Source organism: Tauraco erythrolophus, chromosome 2 (assembly GCF_009769465.1).
Source record: "Tauraco erythrolophus isolate bTauEry1 chromosome 2, bTauEry1.pri, whole genome shotgun sequence".
Taxonomy (NCBI): domain Eukaryota; kingdom Metazoa; phylum Chordata; class Aves; order Musophagiformes; family Musophagidae; genus Tauraco; species Tauraco erythrolophus.
This window is the reverse complement of record NC_141466.1, coordinates 39908018-39920934: the sequence shown is the minus strand read 5'-3', so window position 1 is coordinate 39920934 and position 12917 is coordinate 39908018. Positions and strand designations below refer to the sequence as shown.

Sequence of the window (12917 nt, the reverse complement as noted above, 5' to 3'; positions counted from 1 at the left end):
TATGAGCAGATGAGGTAAATGGCAATGTTTTACAAGAAAAATCCCAAATCAAGTTATTGTTTGCTTTCACTTGTTCCCAAAAAAGTAGTTCATAATGTTATGTATGCAATATCAGATCCCTGAATATACTCAAATGAATTTTGTTCCGTTCTCACACCTTTTTCTCCACTATTATTTTCCTACAAGGTTGCTTTCAAAGCCTCCTTCTGTAATGAATAGTAAATGCACAAAAGGATTTTGGCAAGCAAGCTTCTTGCCTTGTTACTTATTACAGTATTATAAAGACTGAGGGAACTATTTCTGCTGAAATATTTGTTAAAAAAAAAAAACAAACAACAATTAACTGCCTCCGTTCTCCTCACTGAGATTTTTGTTGAAAATATTTGATTGTGTAATTATGCTTGTACCTGTGTTCTCATGGTATATAGCAAATTCATTCCCTGTCCACACTGCATCAGGCAGGTATTTTCCCTAGTCTTTAAGTATTTCTGGGGTTTGGTCAAGCTTGTTGCTGTCCATAACAATCCCCAGCTGCTACAAAGATGGCTTAAGGCCATAGACATAACTTGAAGTAGCCACTTCAAGAGAGCCACAGCTCTGTTACATATATCTAGTTTATCTCAGGACCGGTTGAGAATCTAATCTAATCTTTAGAATCTAATCTAATCTTGTTCATGCTGATCCAACAGCATGAACAAAAAGTATTTAGATCGTGTGTGTCAGAGGATGATTGGATTTTTTAAATTGCTTTCATGAAAGTTATTTTGAACCTTTTAATCACTGTACTATTTTACTACATGTTCTATCCTTTTGTTTTGTTTTTGTGTTTTTTTAAACACAAAGTGGCTAGGGAGATCTGGAATTGACAAAAGGTGTCTTTACACTCTTCCCTCCACTTCACCACCAAATTATGTCACATTGGTCATCCTTCCCGTTATATGTCAGTAGGAAGGCCAAGTTAAAAAGCATTGAAGGTACAGGTACAGAGATAGCATCAGCATTTTTGTTGCCAGTTGCACAAAATTTGCTTTTTAACCTTCCCGCTTAGACTGAGGTCTGTCTCAGATCATTTATCTTTTTTTTTAAATTTAGCTTCAATTTGGAAGAACTTGTGTTTGTATACATAAATTCATATGCTTATTTAAAAATAGGTTGTTTAAACCATGCACTGTTTTTCAGCCTTGGCTGGCCTTGTGACATCTTTGTGATACACTATGCATCTTCCTGGGATGCTGAGTCAGCTTTGACAATTAATCAGATCCTCAAGTTCAGCTTCTTATCAGGAGGATTCTTCTACCAGCATATGCATTTTGGATTACCTTTTCCACTGACCCTATACAGATCTACTGGGAGAGCTACCACTAAAGTATGCTCTCTTGACTGATGCACAGGATCAATTAATAATTTCATTTGCATTTCTTGCAAAACCAAACAGAATTGTTCCAAGTTATCACTTTTGTGTTGTTAGTACTACAGAAGAGAGCATCATAATCATCTTTCACCTAAACCATCGCTCTTGTGTTGACTAGCCAAGCTGGGCTGGCAGAGATGAAGGATATAGTTCCCTGTAGTAAACAAGATTACAACAAGGACTGCCTTAGCATTTACTCCTTTGAGAGCTCTTGGTTGTTTAATGAGTGGCAACAGTGGTTGCATAGCTGTTCCTCTGGAAGACCAGTTCCTCGTTACGTCATGGCAGCAGACTAAAGCTGTAGTCCAGCTCAGGGAGTTCCTTTGAGAACATGGATGTTGAGAAATTATTGGTGTCTAAAGAGAAGCAAATGGGTGAAACATGACGACTTCAGAATCTTTCAGAATAAAATCCATGATTCTCTGATAAACATAATAATTCTGTCATCATAGTCTACTACTTTGTCTTCTCTTTAACAGGATGTACTTTGTTATAATGGCTTAAATATTTAGTATTATAATAGCTTTAATATTTAATATTTTTGGCTGTGTTAAGAATTTATTGTACCTTTTTATCAGTAAAATAGATTCTGATACTCATTTTGTTCTTCTGATGCAGATTAAAGAGCACCTTGCCAAGGGACAGAGGATGTTGGCTGGTGATGGCATGTCCCAAGTAACCAAGACACTATTGGATTTAACTCAGAGGAAAAACTTTTATGCAGGGGACCTTCTTATTTCTGTGGAAATTCTCAGAAATGTTACAGACACATTTAAAAGAGCAAGTTATATCCCGGCTTCTGATGGGGTGCAGGTAAGAGAAATATTTTAAGAGTTTCATTGTTTCAATTAATGGAGTTTATCTTGATATACTTACTGCATGTCACTTATTTTACTCACTGAGAAAACTAAATCTTCTGAACGATAGATATAAACATTGTTCACATAAAACTAAGATGCAAGTGTAAAATAAAAAAAGACTCAGCTACATTTAGTGAGACAAATATCCAAAACAATGCAGCAAGTGAAAAATGTAAAATCCTTTCTTTGTAAAATTTTCAGTATCTTTCTCTTTCAAGGTTTGGTTTGATTGATAGGCAGTTTTTTGCACTAAGCAAATCACTAGTGTTGTTTGTTCTAGTTCATTTCAGTTCAAAAATCTGTCCACACTGTTTAGTTATGTAATTCTGGCATTGCTTCTTTAATTCAAATAAATAGAGCTCATTAAAAGTGCACAGGACTGGTGGATAGTACATTTGATCTGAATTTTCTATTTCACGTGTTAGATGAACTCTTCTTGTGCAAGAGGCTAAATTAAAATACTATCAATCAGCAATAAAAACACTGTAATTATTTCTACACAATGGGCTGCACAATTCGTTGTGTAATGTTCATTAAAATAAGTATTTCACAGGACTTCTAGATCAGGTTATTGGTTTCATCTATATCTGAAAATTTTAGACACTCTTCAAAGACTATAGATGTACTGAAAAAGAATACTAAGAAGGCAGATGTATATATTATTTATGAAAAAGAGATTTTAATGATCATTCATTAATTAATAATGAAATTATTAATGCAGGTCATGTATATATATTTGTTTGTGAAAAGGTAAGCAGAGATTATAAATACACTTGAAATATATGCATGCAGATAAATGGAGGTATCTTGGAAAAGACAATTTTCTGGTTTTAAGTTTTCAAGAGCTTGCTATTATATTTTCAGTTTTCTTGGTTTTCTGTAACAATGAAAAATGAACTTCCATATAAAACCAAAGTTTCTTATGTTGGACTGTAGCCAGCTGAAAGGAAATTTTTTTGAACAGTGCTTTTCAGAAAGTATTTTGGATGGATTTTTTTTTTTAATTATATGAGTCAATATCTTTTCCTACTTTCAGTAAGTTTTACTGTTAAAAAGGGTATTATTTACTGCAAATTTTTCATGCATTCAACAGTCTGACAGCCCAATGTGACTTCTTCATGGTTCACAGGCACTACAAAAATCTGTGCTAGAACCAGCCTTGAGAAACTCCTTGGCACAAGTGATTTTGTTCATGGGCTTAGCAGATCAAGTCATTTGCAGTTTGCGTATATTAGAGAGTATTTGATTCTTTTCCTGCTAATGGCAATGCCAAAAGTTCTGTTATCTTCATCAATGTTTCCAAAATAAGTAATAGTATTCTGGCAGAACTTGGCAAAATGATTAGTACTATTTTAATAATTTTTTATTAATCATTTTGAAGTGGAGAAATGAGAAAAGGCAAAAATTGGTAAACTATATTGTGAAGAAAATAAGGAAGGATTTTGCAAATCAAAAAATAACTGCATTTCAGGATTTAGATGCCTAACTACTGAGATCTGTAAATCCCACTGGAAAAAAGGCACTGAAACTCCAAAAAAAAAAAAAAAAAAGGTTTAACAAGTTGCAAACTAAGGTAAAATCCATAAACCAATGCATAGTGTTCAGGAAAGTATGTGAAATCAGAATGAAACATATGTTTTGCACAGAGGATCTATTAAGCAATGCTTCTGTTACTGACTTCTGATGATATAAAATGAAATCCTGGCTCAGTAACATCAGTTTAAAATTTACTGTCAATTCCAGAGAAACCAGGAAGCCTCCTCTTCTCCAGGCTAAACAGTCCCAACTCCCTCAGCCGCTCCTCATAGGACAAGTTCTCTAAACCCTTCACTAGTTTTGTTGCCCTTCTCTGAACCCGCTCCAGCACCTCAACGTCCTTCTTGAAGTGAGGGGCCCAAAACTGGACACAGTACTCAAGGTGTGGCCTCACCAGTGCTGAGTACAGGGGGACAATCACTTCCCTGCTCCTGCTGGCCACACTGTTTCTGATACATGCCAGGATTCCGTTGGCTTTCTTGGCTGCTTGGGCACGCTGCTGGCTCATGTTCAATTGGCTGTCGACCAGCACTCCCAGGTCCTTCTCTGCTGTGCAGCTTTCCAGCCACACTTCCCCAAGCCTGTAACGCTGCAGGGGGTTGTTGTGGCCCAAGTGCAGGACCCGGCACTTGGTCATGTTGAATTTCACACAGTTGGCCTTGGCCCATCGATCCAGTCTGTCCAGATCCCTCTGTAGAGCCTCCCGATCCTCAGGCAGATCAACATTACCTCCCAATTTAGTGTCATCTGCCAACTTGCTGAGGGTGCACTCGATCCCCTCATCCAGATCATTGATAAAGATGTTAAAGAAAACAGGCCCCAACACAGAGCCCTGTGGAACACCACTGGTGACCGGCCGCCAGCTGGATTTAACTCCATTCACCACCACTCTCCGGGCCTGGCCGTCCAGCCAATTTTTGATCCAGCAATGCGTACACCTGTCCAAGCCATAGACAGCCAGCTTCTGCAGAAGAATGTTGTGGGAAACAGTGTCAAAGGCTTTGCTAAAATCGGGGTAGACAACACCCACAGTTCTTCCCTCATCGACTAAATGGGTCATTTTATCATAGAAGGAGATCAGGTTGGTCAATCAAGACCTGCCCTTCATAAATCCATGTTGACTGGGCCTCATCATCTGGCTGTCTTGTACATGTCACATGATAACACTAAGGACGATCTGTTCCATGAGTTTACCTGGCACTGAGGTCAGACTGACAGGCCTGTAGTTCCCTGGGTCTTCCCTCTTACCTTTCTTGTAGATTGGTGTCATGTTAGCCAACCTCCAGTCAGCTGGTACCTTCCCTGTTAGCCAGGATTGTTGGTAAATGATGGAAAGTGGCTTGGTAAGCACTTCGCCAGCTCCTTCAGAACTCTTGGGTGGGTCTCATCCGGCCCCATAGACTTCTGCACATTTAAGCTGTGCAGCAGTTCGCTTACCCTTTCCTCTTGAAAGAAACCTTCATAAAGCTTTCCATCTCCACCATTTGGTTCTAGAGGCATATCACCCAGTGAGTTAGTCTGGCCATTAAAGACTGAAGCAAAGCAGGCATTGAGTACCTCAGCCTTTTCTTCATCCCCAGTCACTATTTCTCCCATTGCATTTAGCAAGGGGTGGAGATTCTCCCTAACCCTCCTTTTACTGTTAAAGTATTTGTAGAAACTTTTCTTATTGTCTTTTATGTTAGCTGCCAGATTAAGCTCCAGCTGGGCTTTTGCCTTTCTAATTCTCTCCCTGCATCATCTCACAGAATCGTTGTAGTTTTCATGAGTGATTAGCCCCTTTTTCCATAGGTCATAGTCTTTCTTTTTCTTCTTGAGCTCTAGCCAGAGCTCTCTGTTCAGCCAGGCTGGTCTTCTGCCCTTCTGGCTTGTCTTGCAGTTCACTGGGACAGCCTGCTCCTGAGCTCTGAAGATAACGTAAGCAACATTTTGGGACAGTTTCCAGAACTGGTCTAAGAGTGCTTGAACTACCTTCTAAAGACAGGATGGCAGGAAAGGAACTACCTTTCAGGACAGGATGGCAAAGTGAGTTGTGCAATCCCTTGATCCAGCTACCGACAGGAAACCAGGTTTCGCTTCAGAGAATCTAGAGCAGTATAATCCCATTTATATTAGCTACAGGGACCATTGCTGTCAGTCAGGGATTAACAGGATCGCCATTGCTTTTTTCCCCCCACCCTCCACCTCCCACACACATGCTCCCTATGCTGAAGTCCAAAAGTAGAAGTGACTTAAGGGTATCCATTAATTCCTCCTAGGAAGGAATTCTTCTCTAGCTGTATGAAAGTATTTATGACGGCTTTATTCCTGCAGAGAGGGTCAAAGAATTTTGACTGGAGGAGAGAACGGCAGCCATTGTATTATAGAAGCAAAAGATTGAAAGGGAGGAAATTAAATTAGGAAAACATAATTGTCCATTCCTGACTGTAACTGGCATTAACCTCAGAAAAGCCTAGGCGAAAATAAAGGAGTTCAAAATTTGGCTTTGGCTGTCACAATATTTCCATAATGGCCAGTTCAGTAATATGTAAACCCTGCCATGAAAGGAAGGAGCTTGATTCTACAAGGAGGACCAGTGTTTACTGCAGTAATACCATCAGAGCACATCTATAATGCTTCTGAAATTTAGCCTTCATACCTGTCAATCATTTTGCTGAAGGGCAACGTTGTTTCTTGCAGCATTAGTGCAATGAACAAGAGAATAGTCAAAGTAGGTGAAAGACCCCTATTCCTATGTCGCATTTTTGGAGTGAATCTCGTATCTATTCGTTATTGAAGCAGCAAAGGCATTTGATCTTCTCTCTGTTTAATTTGCAAAGCACTGGTATTGCTGACTGAAAAATCTTCATACATCTGATTTTCCACTACCACCATAAATATGACATCATCTAGAAGTAGAGGAAAAAAAAACTCTCAAGAAGCAAGATATTCTTGTCACTAGGTTCATATATATCATTTATGGTTTATTGGCAAGTACAAAGTACGTATTAAATCAGTTATTGCTCATCTTGGTTTTGTGCTTGAGTCTAGGATTATTTATAAACTTTTTCACATATATTTCTATTAATTATAGGACATTTTAATGCTTTCATGTAACTAAAATAAACATAAGATTTAATGAACACATAACATTTTTAGCAAAACCATGTAATTTATCATCTGCAAGAAACATTTATACCTCCTGAGTGATTTTCAGGCAATCTAGACTACTCTCAGATAGTTCTCATTACACAGACGTGGATACTTTTGCAATTAAGGCTTAGGCTGTTTCTGCAGGGGAATCAGGAGCTGCAATGTAGTGCAAAACTAGCTTTGAATCAGCTCCTTAGTATGATAAATTATCCCACGCTGAGCTCCATGCTGCTGCAGCTAGACTACTGCTAGCACCCTAACAAGTTGAAGTTAGCTAAAATTTCTGTCCACTGCATCTCCACGGTATTACACTGGAAGAGTGCGGAACTATCACGCTTTCAAAGTGTTTTCCTCAGGCAAAATCACCCTAAGGCCGACTCTACCTAGTAGAACTCTTTGCCAAAATCATAATGTCCTAGAGTAGATGTGGTTATAGTGCCATCAAACTACTTTGGCCAGTATAGTTTATTTTACTTGAGGGACCAATAAAGCTGTACGTTTTTCCTAGCTGAAATTACATTTACACAATTATGGTTTCCCAACCTGGTTAAACTTGCAAATCCTTTGTAATAAATACTAAACATAGCTCTTTTCCATATGTTTTATTTTGCTACTGAATACCTGAAAGAGATTAAATGTGTTCTTGGTATTCAAGCAATACATAGCTACGTTTTCCTCTTCTCATCTTCAGCTTGACTGGAAATTTCCCTTCTGTATCACTGCAAATTGGATGAAACCATGAGAACGTTTTTCTTTTATGTCTTGACTTTAATCCTCGTCATCCCATCCCAGTGCATACTTGTCATTTTCACAGAAGCTTACTGAGCCATTTCCTTTCTTTTCATGAAGTTTTGTGTTACTGAAGCTTATGCTGACTTCAGTGAGAGAAGAATAGTGCCCTCATTAATATATGGGATTATTTTGCCCAAGTTCACCAAAGTGTCAGTCATCTCTATATTAAATTTGCCAAGTTAAAGCAATTTTTATCCATGTAAATTTTGTGGTTAGCATAATTAACTTCCTAAAGATGAGGCAAAGATGGATCCTTTCACTTGTCAAGTAGTTAGTATTAGGACTAGATTTAACTGGTAAAAATGTTTTTATGTAAAAATAGTTTTCACAAGTTTTATTCAATTCTGTATCCTACAACGTTTTATTTATATGTTTGTGAGACACCTAAAATGTCTGCAATATCTCATATTTTGAAATTAATATCTTTTCAACCACAGTATCCGTAGTACACTAAGTTTGGAAGTTATTTCTGCTCTCATTTCAGTCAATGTGCACTCAAATGCTTTGTACTTTCATTGAATAGTGAGTTAAAATTTCTTCTTACTTAAACCTTATTTAAGCCATATTTATCCTCCCAAAATGGCTGAAATGTAAGTGCAGGTGAGGGAATGACCTTTAATCTGAGTTCCACTAGGGTTTTATGATTGGTATTCCACTTAAAGTTTTTTCAGAGGTTGCGAGGATCTTAATTGTACTCTTCAGATAAGATCAATGGAAACTACATGTATTTTATGAAGGAACAGTTAAATTATAGTTGACAGGCTGTAGACAAAATTGATGTTCTACACAAAAAGTGGTACAGAGCTGAGAACACTCTACACAAATTCCTAGCTTTCAAAGATGAAGTTGGGAATACAAATCTGTAGAGAGAGCAGACAAAATTAGAAAGGAAAGTTCTCCACAAACACTTGGAAGAAAGCAATTTTTAAAATGCATGATTTAAAACCTGAATATCCTGGCTTTTATTTGTTTTTTACTTAAGTGAACAAGAGAATCAGATAAAGAAATTAACAATTTAAGGTCAAAGAAACAGAAATTAATTATTCCATTTCTGTTGAAATTACTAAAATGACAGAGGCAAATATCACTTTTTAAAAGTAAGCTGCATCTGGTTTCACACCGCATTTATCAATGAAATACCATTGTATGCCCTATTTATGGTCATTAAGGATCATTTTCATGTTTTGAATAGAAACTGGTGACCCTAAGCCTAGTGTTTTCTTAGTGTACTTTGTTTATTTGGAAAACATATAGTTGTCTAGTTTCTGCAGTTAGAGCAATTTGAAAATAGAACACCATCACGTTTGGAAGTTTAGCGAGTTTAGAATGATTCTTTTATATAAAGCAGTAATATGGAACCTGACTATATAGCCAGAAATTAATAATTAACCATAAAATCTATGTGCCCTTTCATGAGTCTTATATTTTCTTATTTCACCTCTTCCACTGACAGAAAACAGGCTGCAGAACTGCATCTGTAATACAGAAAGGAAAATTTTCTTAATGTCAACTTAAGGATATGGATGTTTATGTCATTGAAAGTCATTTTGCATTGTCTTTTATTTAATTGTTTTTCCAGAACTTCTTTCAAATCATTAGTAACCTCTTAGACGAAGAAAACAAGGAGAAATGGGAAGATGCGCAACAGGTAAGATTTGCACTTTGTAACTCATCAATTTGAAATATTGAAAACTATGTACCTTATGACATTCACTGTATCAGAAGCCACACATTATTTCAGTAAGTCATGATAAAGTGGAATGTATATTTTTAAAAATTAGTTTAAGCATATACCCTCATGAAGGTGAAAGAAAATCAGAAGTGAAATGTTATTATGGAAATAACTGATCCTTTTCAAAGAGGAGTAGTACCTGAACTCATTGGCTAATTCCTTACATTAAAATTGTATTAAGAATATAAGGTGCTTCTCTTGATGAACAGATTTCCATTGCATTCCATGCAATTGTTCATTATGTCTTTCCTTTTGATGTTGTAATGAAGCACACACAAAAGCTGAAAAATGCTACTGAAGGTTAGCTACAATGATACTTTTATTATAGAGAACACATCACAACTCAACTAAAGAACTCACTACTCCGCCAAACAACTTACAGAAATTTAAACAGCAGACTTTTTTAAAAGGTTATATTTAGAAGAACAGTTCTGATCCCTAAGACTGAAAATTTCAGGACGAATTTAGATATTATGGTAGCACTTCATAAAATAGTAAAGTCTATCAGAAATAATTAATTTATAATAAAAGAGTTTAAAATTCAACTGAAAACCTTTTTTTTTTTGCTTGGATATAAGCTTTTCCTACATGCTTATACCAAGAGCATTATAGGACAATGTTAATGTTTATGTTCATGAACATAGAACTTTAAAATTTACTCAGGTACAAATAACAGTGCCAATGGGGATGAATAGATAATTATGCACAGAGAAAAAGTTATGGAGGCAGTCAAAGGCAGGGAAACACTTCTATATGAAAAATGATTAAACAAAAGTAAGATATTTCAGTACAAAAAAGAGTCAACTGCACTTACATGCAACAGAAGCTTTTAAAATCAGGAGTGGATTGGAGAATGTGATGCGGGAATGATTAGTCACTTGTGCTTCTTGTAAAATAACTAAAAAACACCAAATAGTGGCAGATTCAGAATGAAAACTAGGAAATACTTTTTCTACAGAAAGTCAGGTTCCAGAACTTCCTACCGCTGAAAGTATACAAGTATAAAAAGTTAATAGACAAATTAATGAAAGAAAAGTCAGTATAGGACTGTTCATAGAAAGTTTTTGCTTAAGGAAGTCCTTTGGCAAAAAAGGGCTAAAGGCTGGGCAAGAATTTCAGAAGAAGTAACACTATGTCCCTGCCCCTTTATACTCTTCCTTAGACATTTGCTATTTGCCCTTGTCAAAGGCGAGAAAACAGCTTACGTAGATCTTTTGTCTGCTCTTGTAAGGTTGTTGCCACTGTGTTATACAGAAACTTGACATTTGTTTACTTTTAATGTGGTTCCTAGTAAATCACTAGGTGTTTAAAGGTCTTTGAAGCTGTTTAACTTCACTTTTGTAATCTTTAATCTTCATAATATGACTAAGAAGGGAAGATCAGGACTTTTTGCTACCAATTTAAACCTTGCAGTAGACATGTGATGCTGCCACTGACCCATTGTAATTTAGCCAGGAATCATATTTTTCTTTTGTTGTTTTTCTGTTCCTCTGTGTAAAAGCCAGCTACAAAAATAAGCAAAGAATGTCATTTTCCTGAGTGGTGGTGGATGGAAAATCACATGCATGTGGGCAGTTTCCATAAACAGCACCAAGACAGGGAACCAGCATTAAGCAACTGTTTTAGCCCCACTAATGGACAGGATACCACTCCTTATGTTATCAGCCTTATCTTCTTCTACCTCCACCCTATCTGTTTATCCCTGCCATGTCCACCATCGGTTCCATGAAGATCAGGGGATAATAGCACCTAAGAGGAAATGATGAGAACATGGTGGTAGAAGAGGGAAGAGCAGATATCCAGTTCCTTCCCCTCATTGCTGCTAGTAGAAGAAGCGGTATTAAAAATGGGAGAGGAGGGAAGTTATTTCTACTTTTCCGTAGCTCCATCTCTCTGCCTCGGAATTCATTATCTCGCAGACCTGAGTACAGGACTGGTACGCAGGCAGGAACCCCAGCAAGCTGAACGCAGGAGCAGTGGGGTCATACCTGCCTGATGACAAAGCTAGGGAATTCACTAAAACTTAGACTCCTGAGCTATGACACCTGAAGAAACCATACCACTCGTCCTGTTACAGTTCTTAGGCAGTTACACAAGCAGTCTCAGAGAAACTATTGAAGCAAATAGCTCTTGATACCAGCTAGGAACGGTGAGCTGGACTCCTAAGTACTCCTAAGATTCTTTTTTTTTTTTCACTATTGTAAAAAAAACCTTTCCTATACAAAATATGTTCTATCATATTTTGGATAAAACACTGAAAAGTTATGGATGAATAAAATTGGATTTTAAAACAGAAACAATATTATTTGAAATTACTACATTCTGTATGAAGATTTTTTTATTTTTTATTTCAAAATCAATGTAGGAATTGAACTTGAAAAGAATGTGTGCAAGTCATTATGTGCTGTGAACATGATCTAGTTCAAACACTAATGGCTTATTAAAAAAGAGTAAAGATGATTCTGTTTCTGGTTCAGCTGCTCAGCTGACTTTTATTTTTTTGTAAAGAAACATTGCAAACCGAGGGGAATTCTAACCAACTTTTTTTGCCAGCTTGCATGGTTTTCTTGAACTCCACAGCTACTGTTAGCATAGATCTCAGCCTGTTTTCTGGATTCTTCGCTGGAAAAAAAAATTTACTCACTGTCAGCAAATTGCTGACTTTCTGTCAAGTATACAGCTGCAATGCCTCAGCACATGCTTTTTTCTAGATTAAATGCCAGCAGTTGATACCATTAATTACAGGTTATATAGCATTCAGATAAGCAGCACTCTACTTTAATACTTGCCTTTTGTTAAGAGCTGATGTGAAGCAGTGCACACAGGAAACCACTTCAAGTCCACAATGCATAAGTTTTTACCGGCGTTTCAAAACACAGGAGCTATTCTGCATATTCTTCATCAGCATCTGCTGGCATCCTATTGATTAACCAGTAGCTCAGATAACTAAACACGAAGAATACCTCTATAACCCTGCCTGTTCAACAGTTTCTGCTAAAGTTATTACTGTAACATTTTATGTGCAAGAACTAGAGTGAAAAAATCTTTTCACTGAAATTTATCCTTAGTACATAATCTGTGAGTGTGTGTGCTATAAATGAGATGGATGCAAAAACCACACTTACTACCTCAGTAACTCATCATTAGGAAAATGGAAGTTAAGTCTCCTTCACGTGAAGCAGCATTTGCAACCTGTTAGGATAAGAAATGTCACAACAAATTCTTCATAAAAAAGGTATTGCTGCCATACCTTTTATAAAAAGATCCATGTAGAAAACAAAGCACACCATGAAATTCTCTGTCCTGAACCAAGTAGCTATGGATCTAGACAGATAAAGCAAGATGAAGATGGAGCACAGCATGCTGGAATTTATTGTCTCTATAAGTATTTTTTAGAGTCTGCAGTCCCAGTAGTGAAAAGAATGGGTTGAATGTTGCTCATAAAGTGAAATTT

At 36.9% G+C, this 12917-nt stretch overlaps 1 protein-coding gene across 2 annotated transcripts in view; it reads left to right on the top strand.

Moving 5' to 3' along the window:
- The window catches only part of ADGRB3 (adhesion G protein-coupled receptor B3), a 470155-nt gene that overhangs the window by 231985 nt on the left and 225253 nt on the right, over window positions 1-12917 (top strand). For both annotated transcript variants that reach the window (XM_086608299.1, XM_086608298.1), the window contains 2 exons: window positions 2030-2224; window positions 9311-9379. In XM_086608299.1, the coding sequence (XP_086464425.1) occupies window positions 2030-2224; window positions 9311-9379 (264 nt within the window). The remainder of the gene's footprint in view (window positions 1-2029; window positions 2225-9310; window positions 9380-12917) is intronic.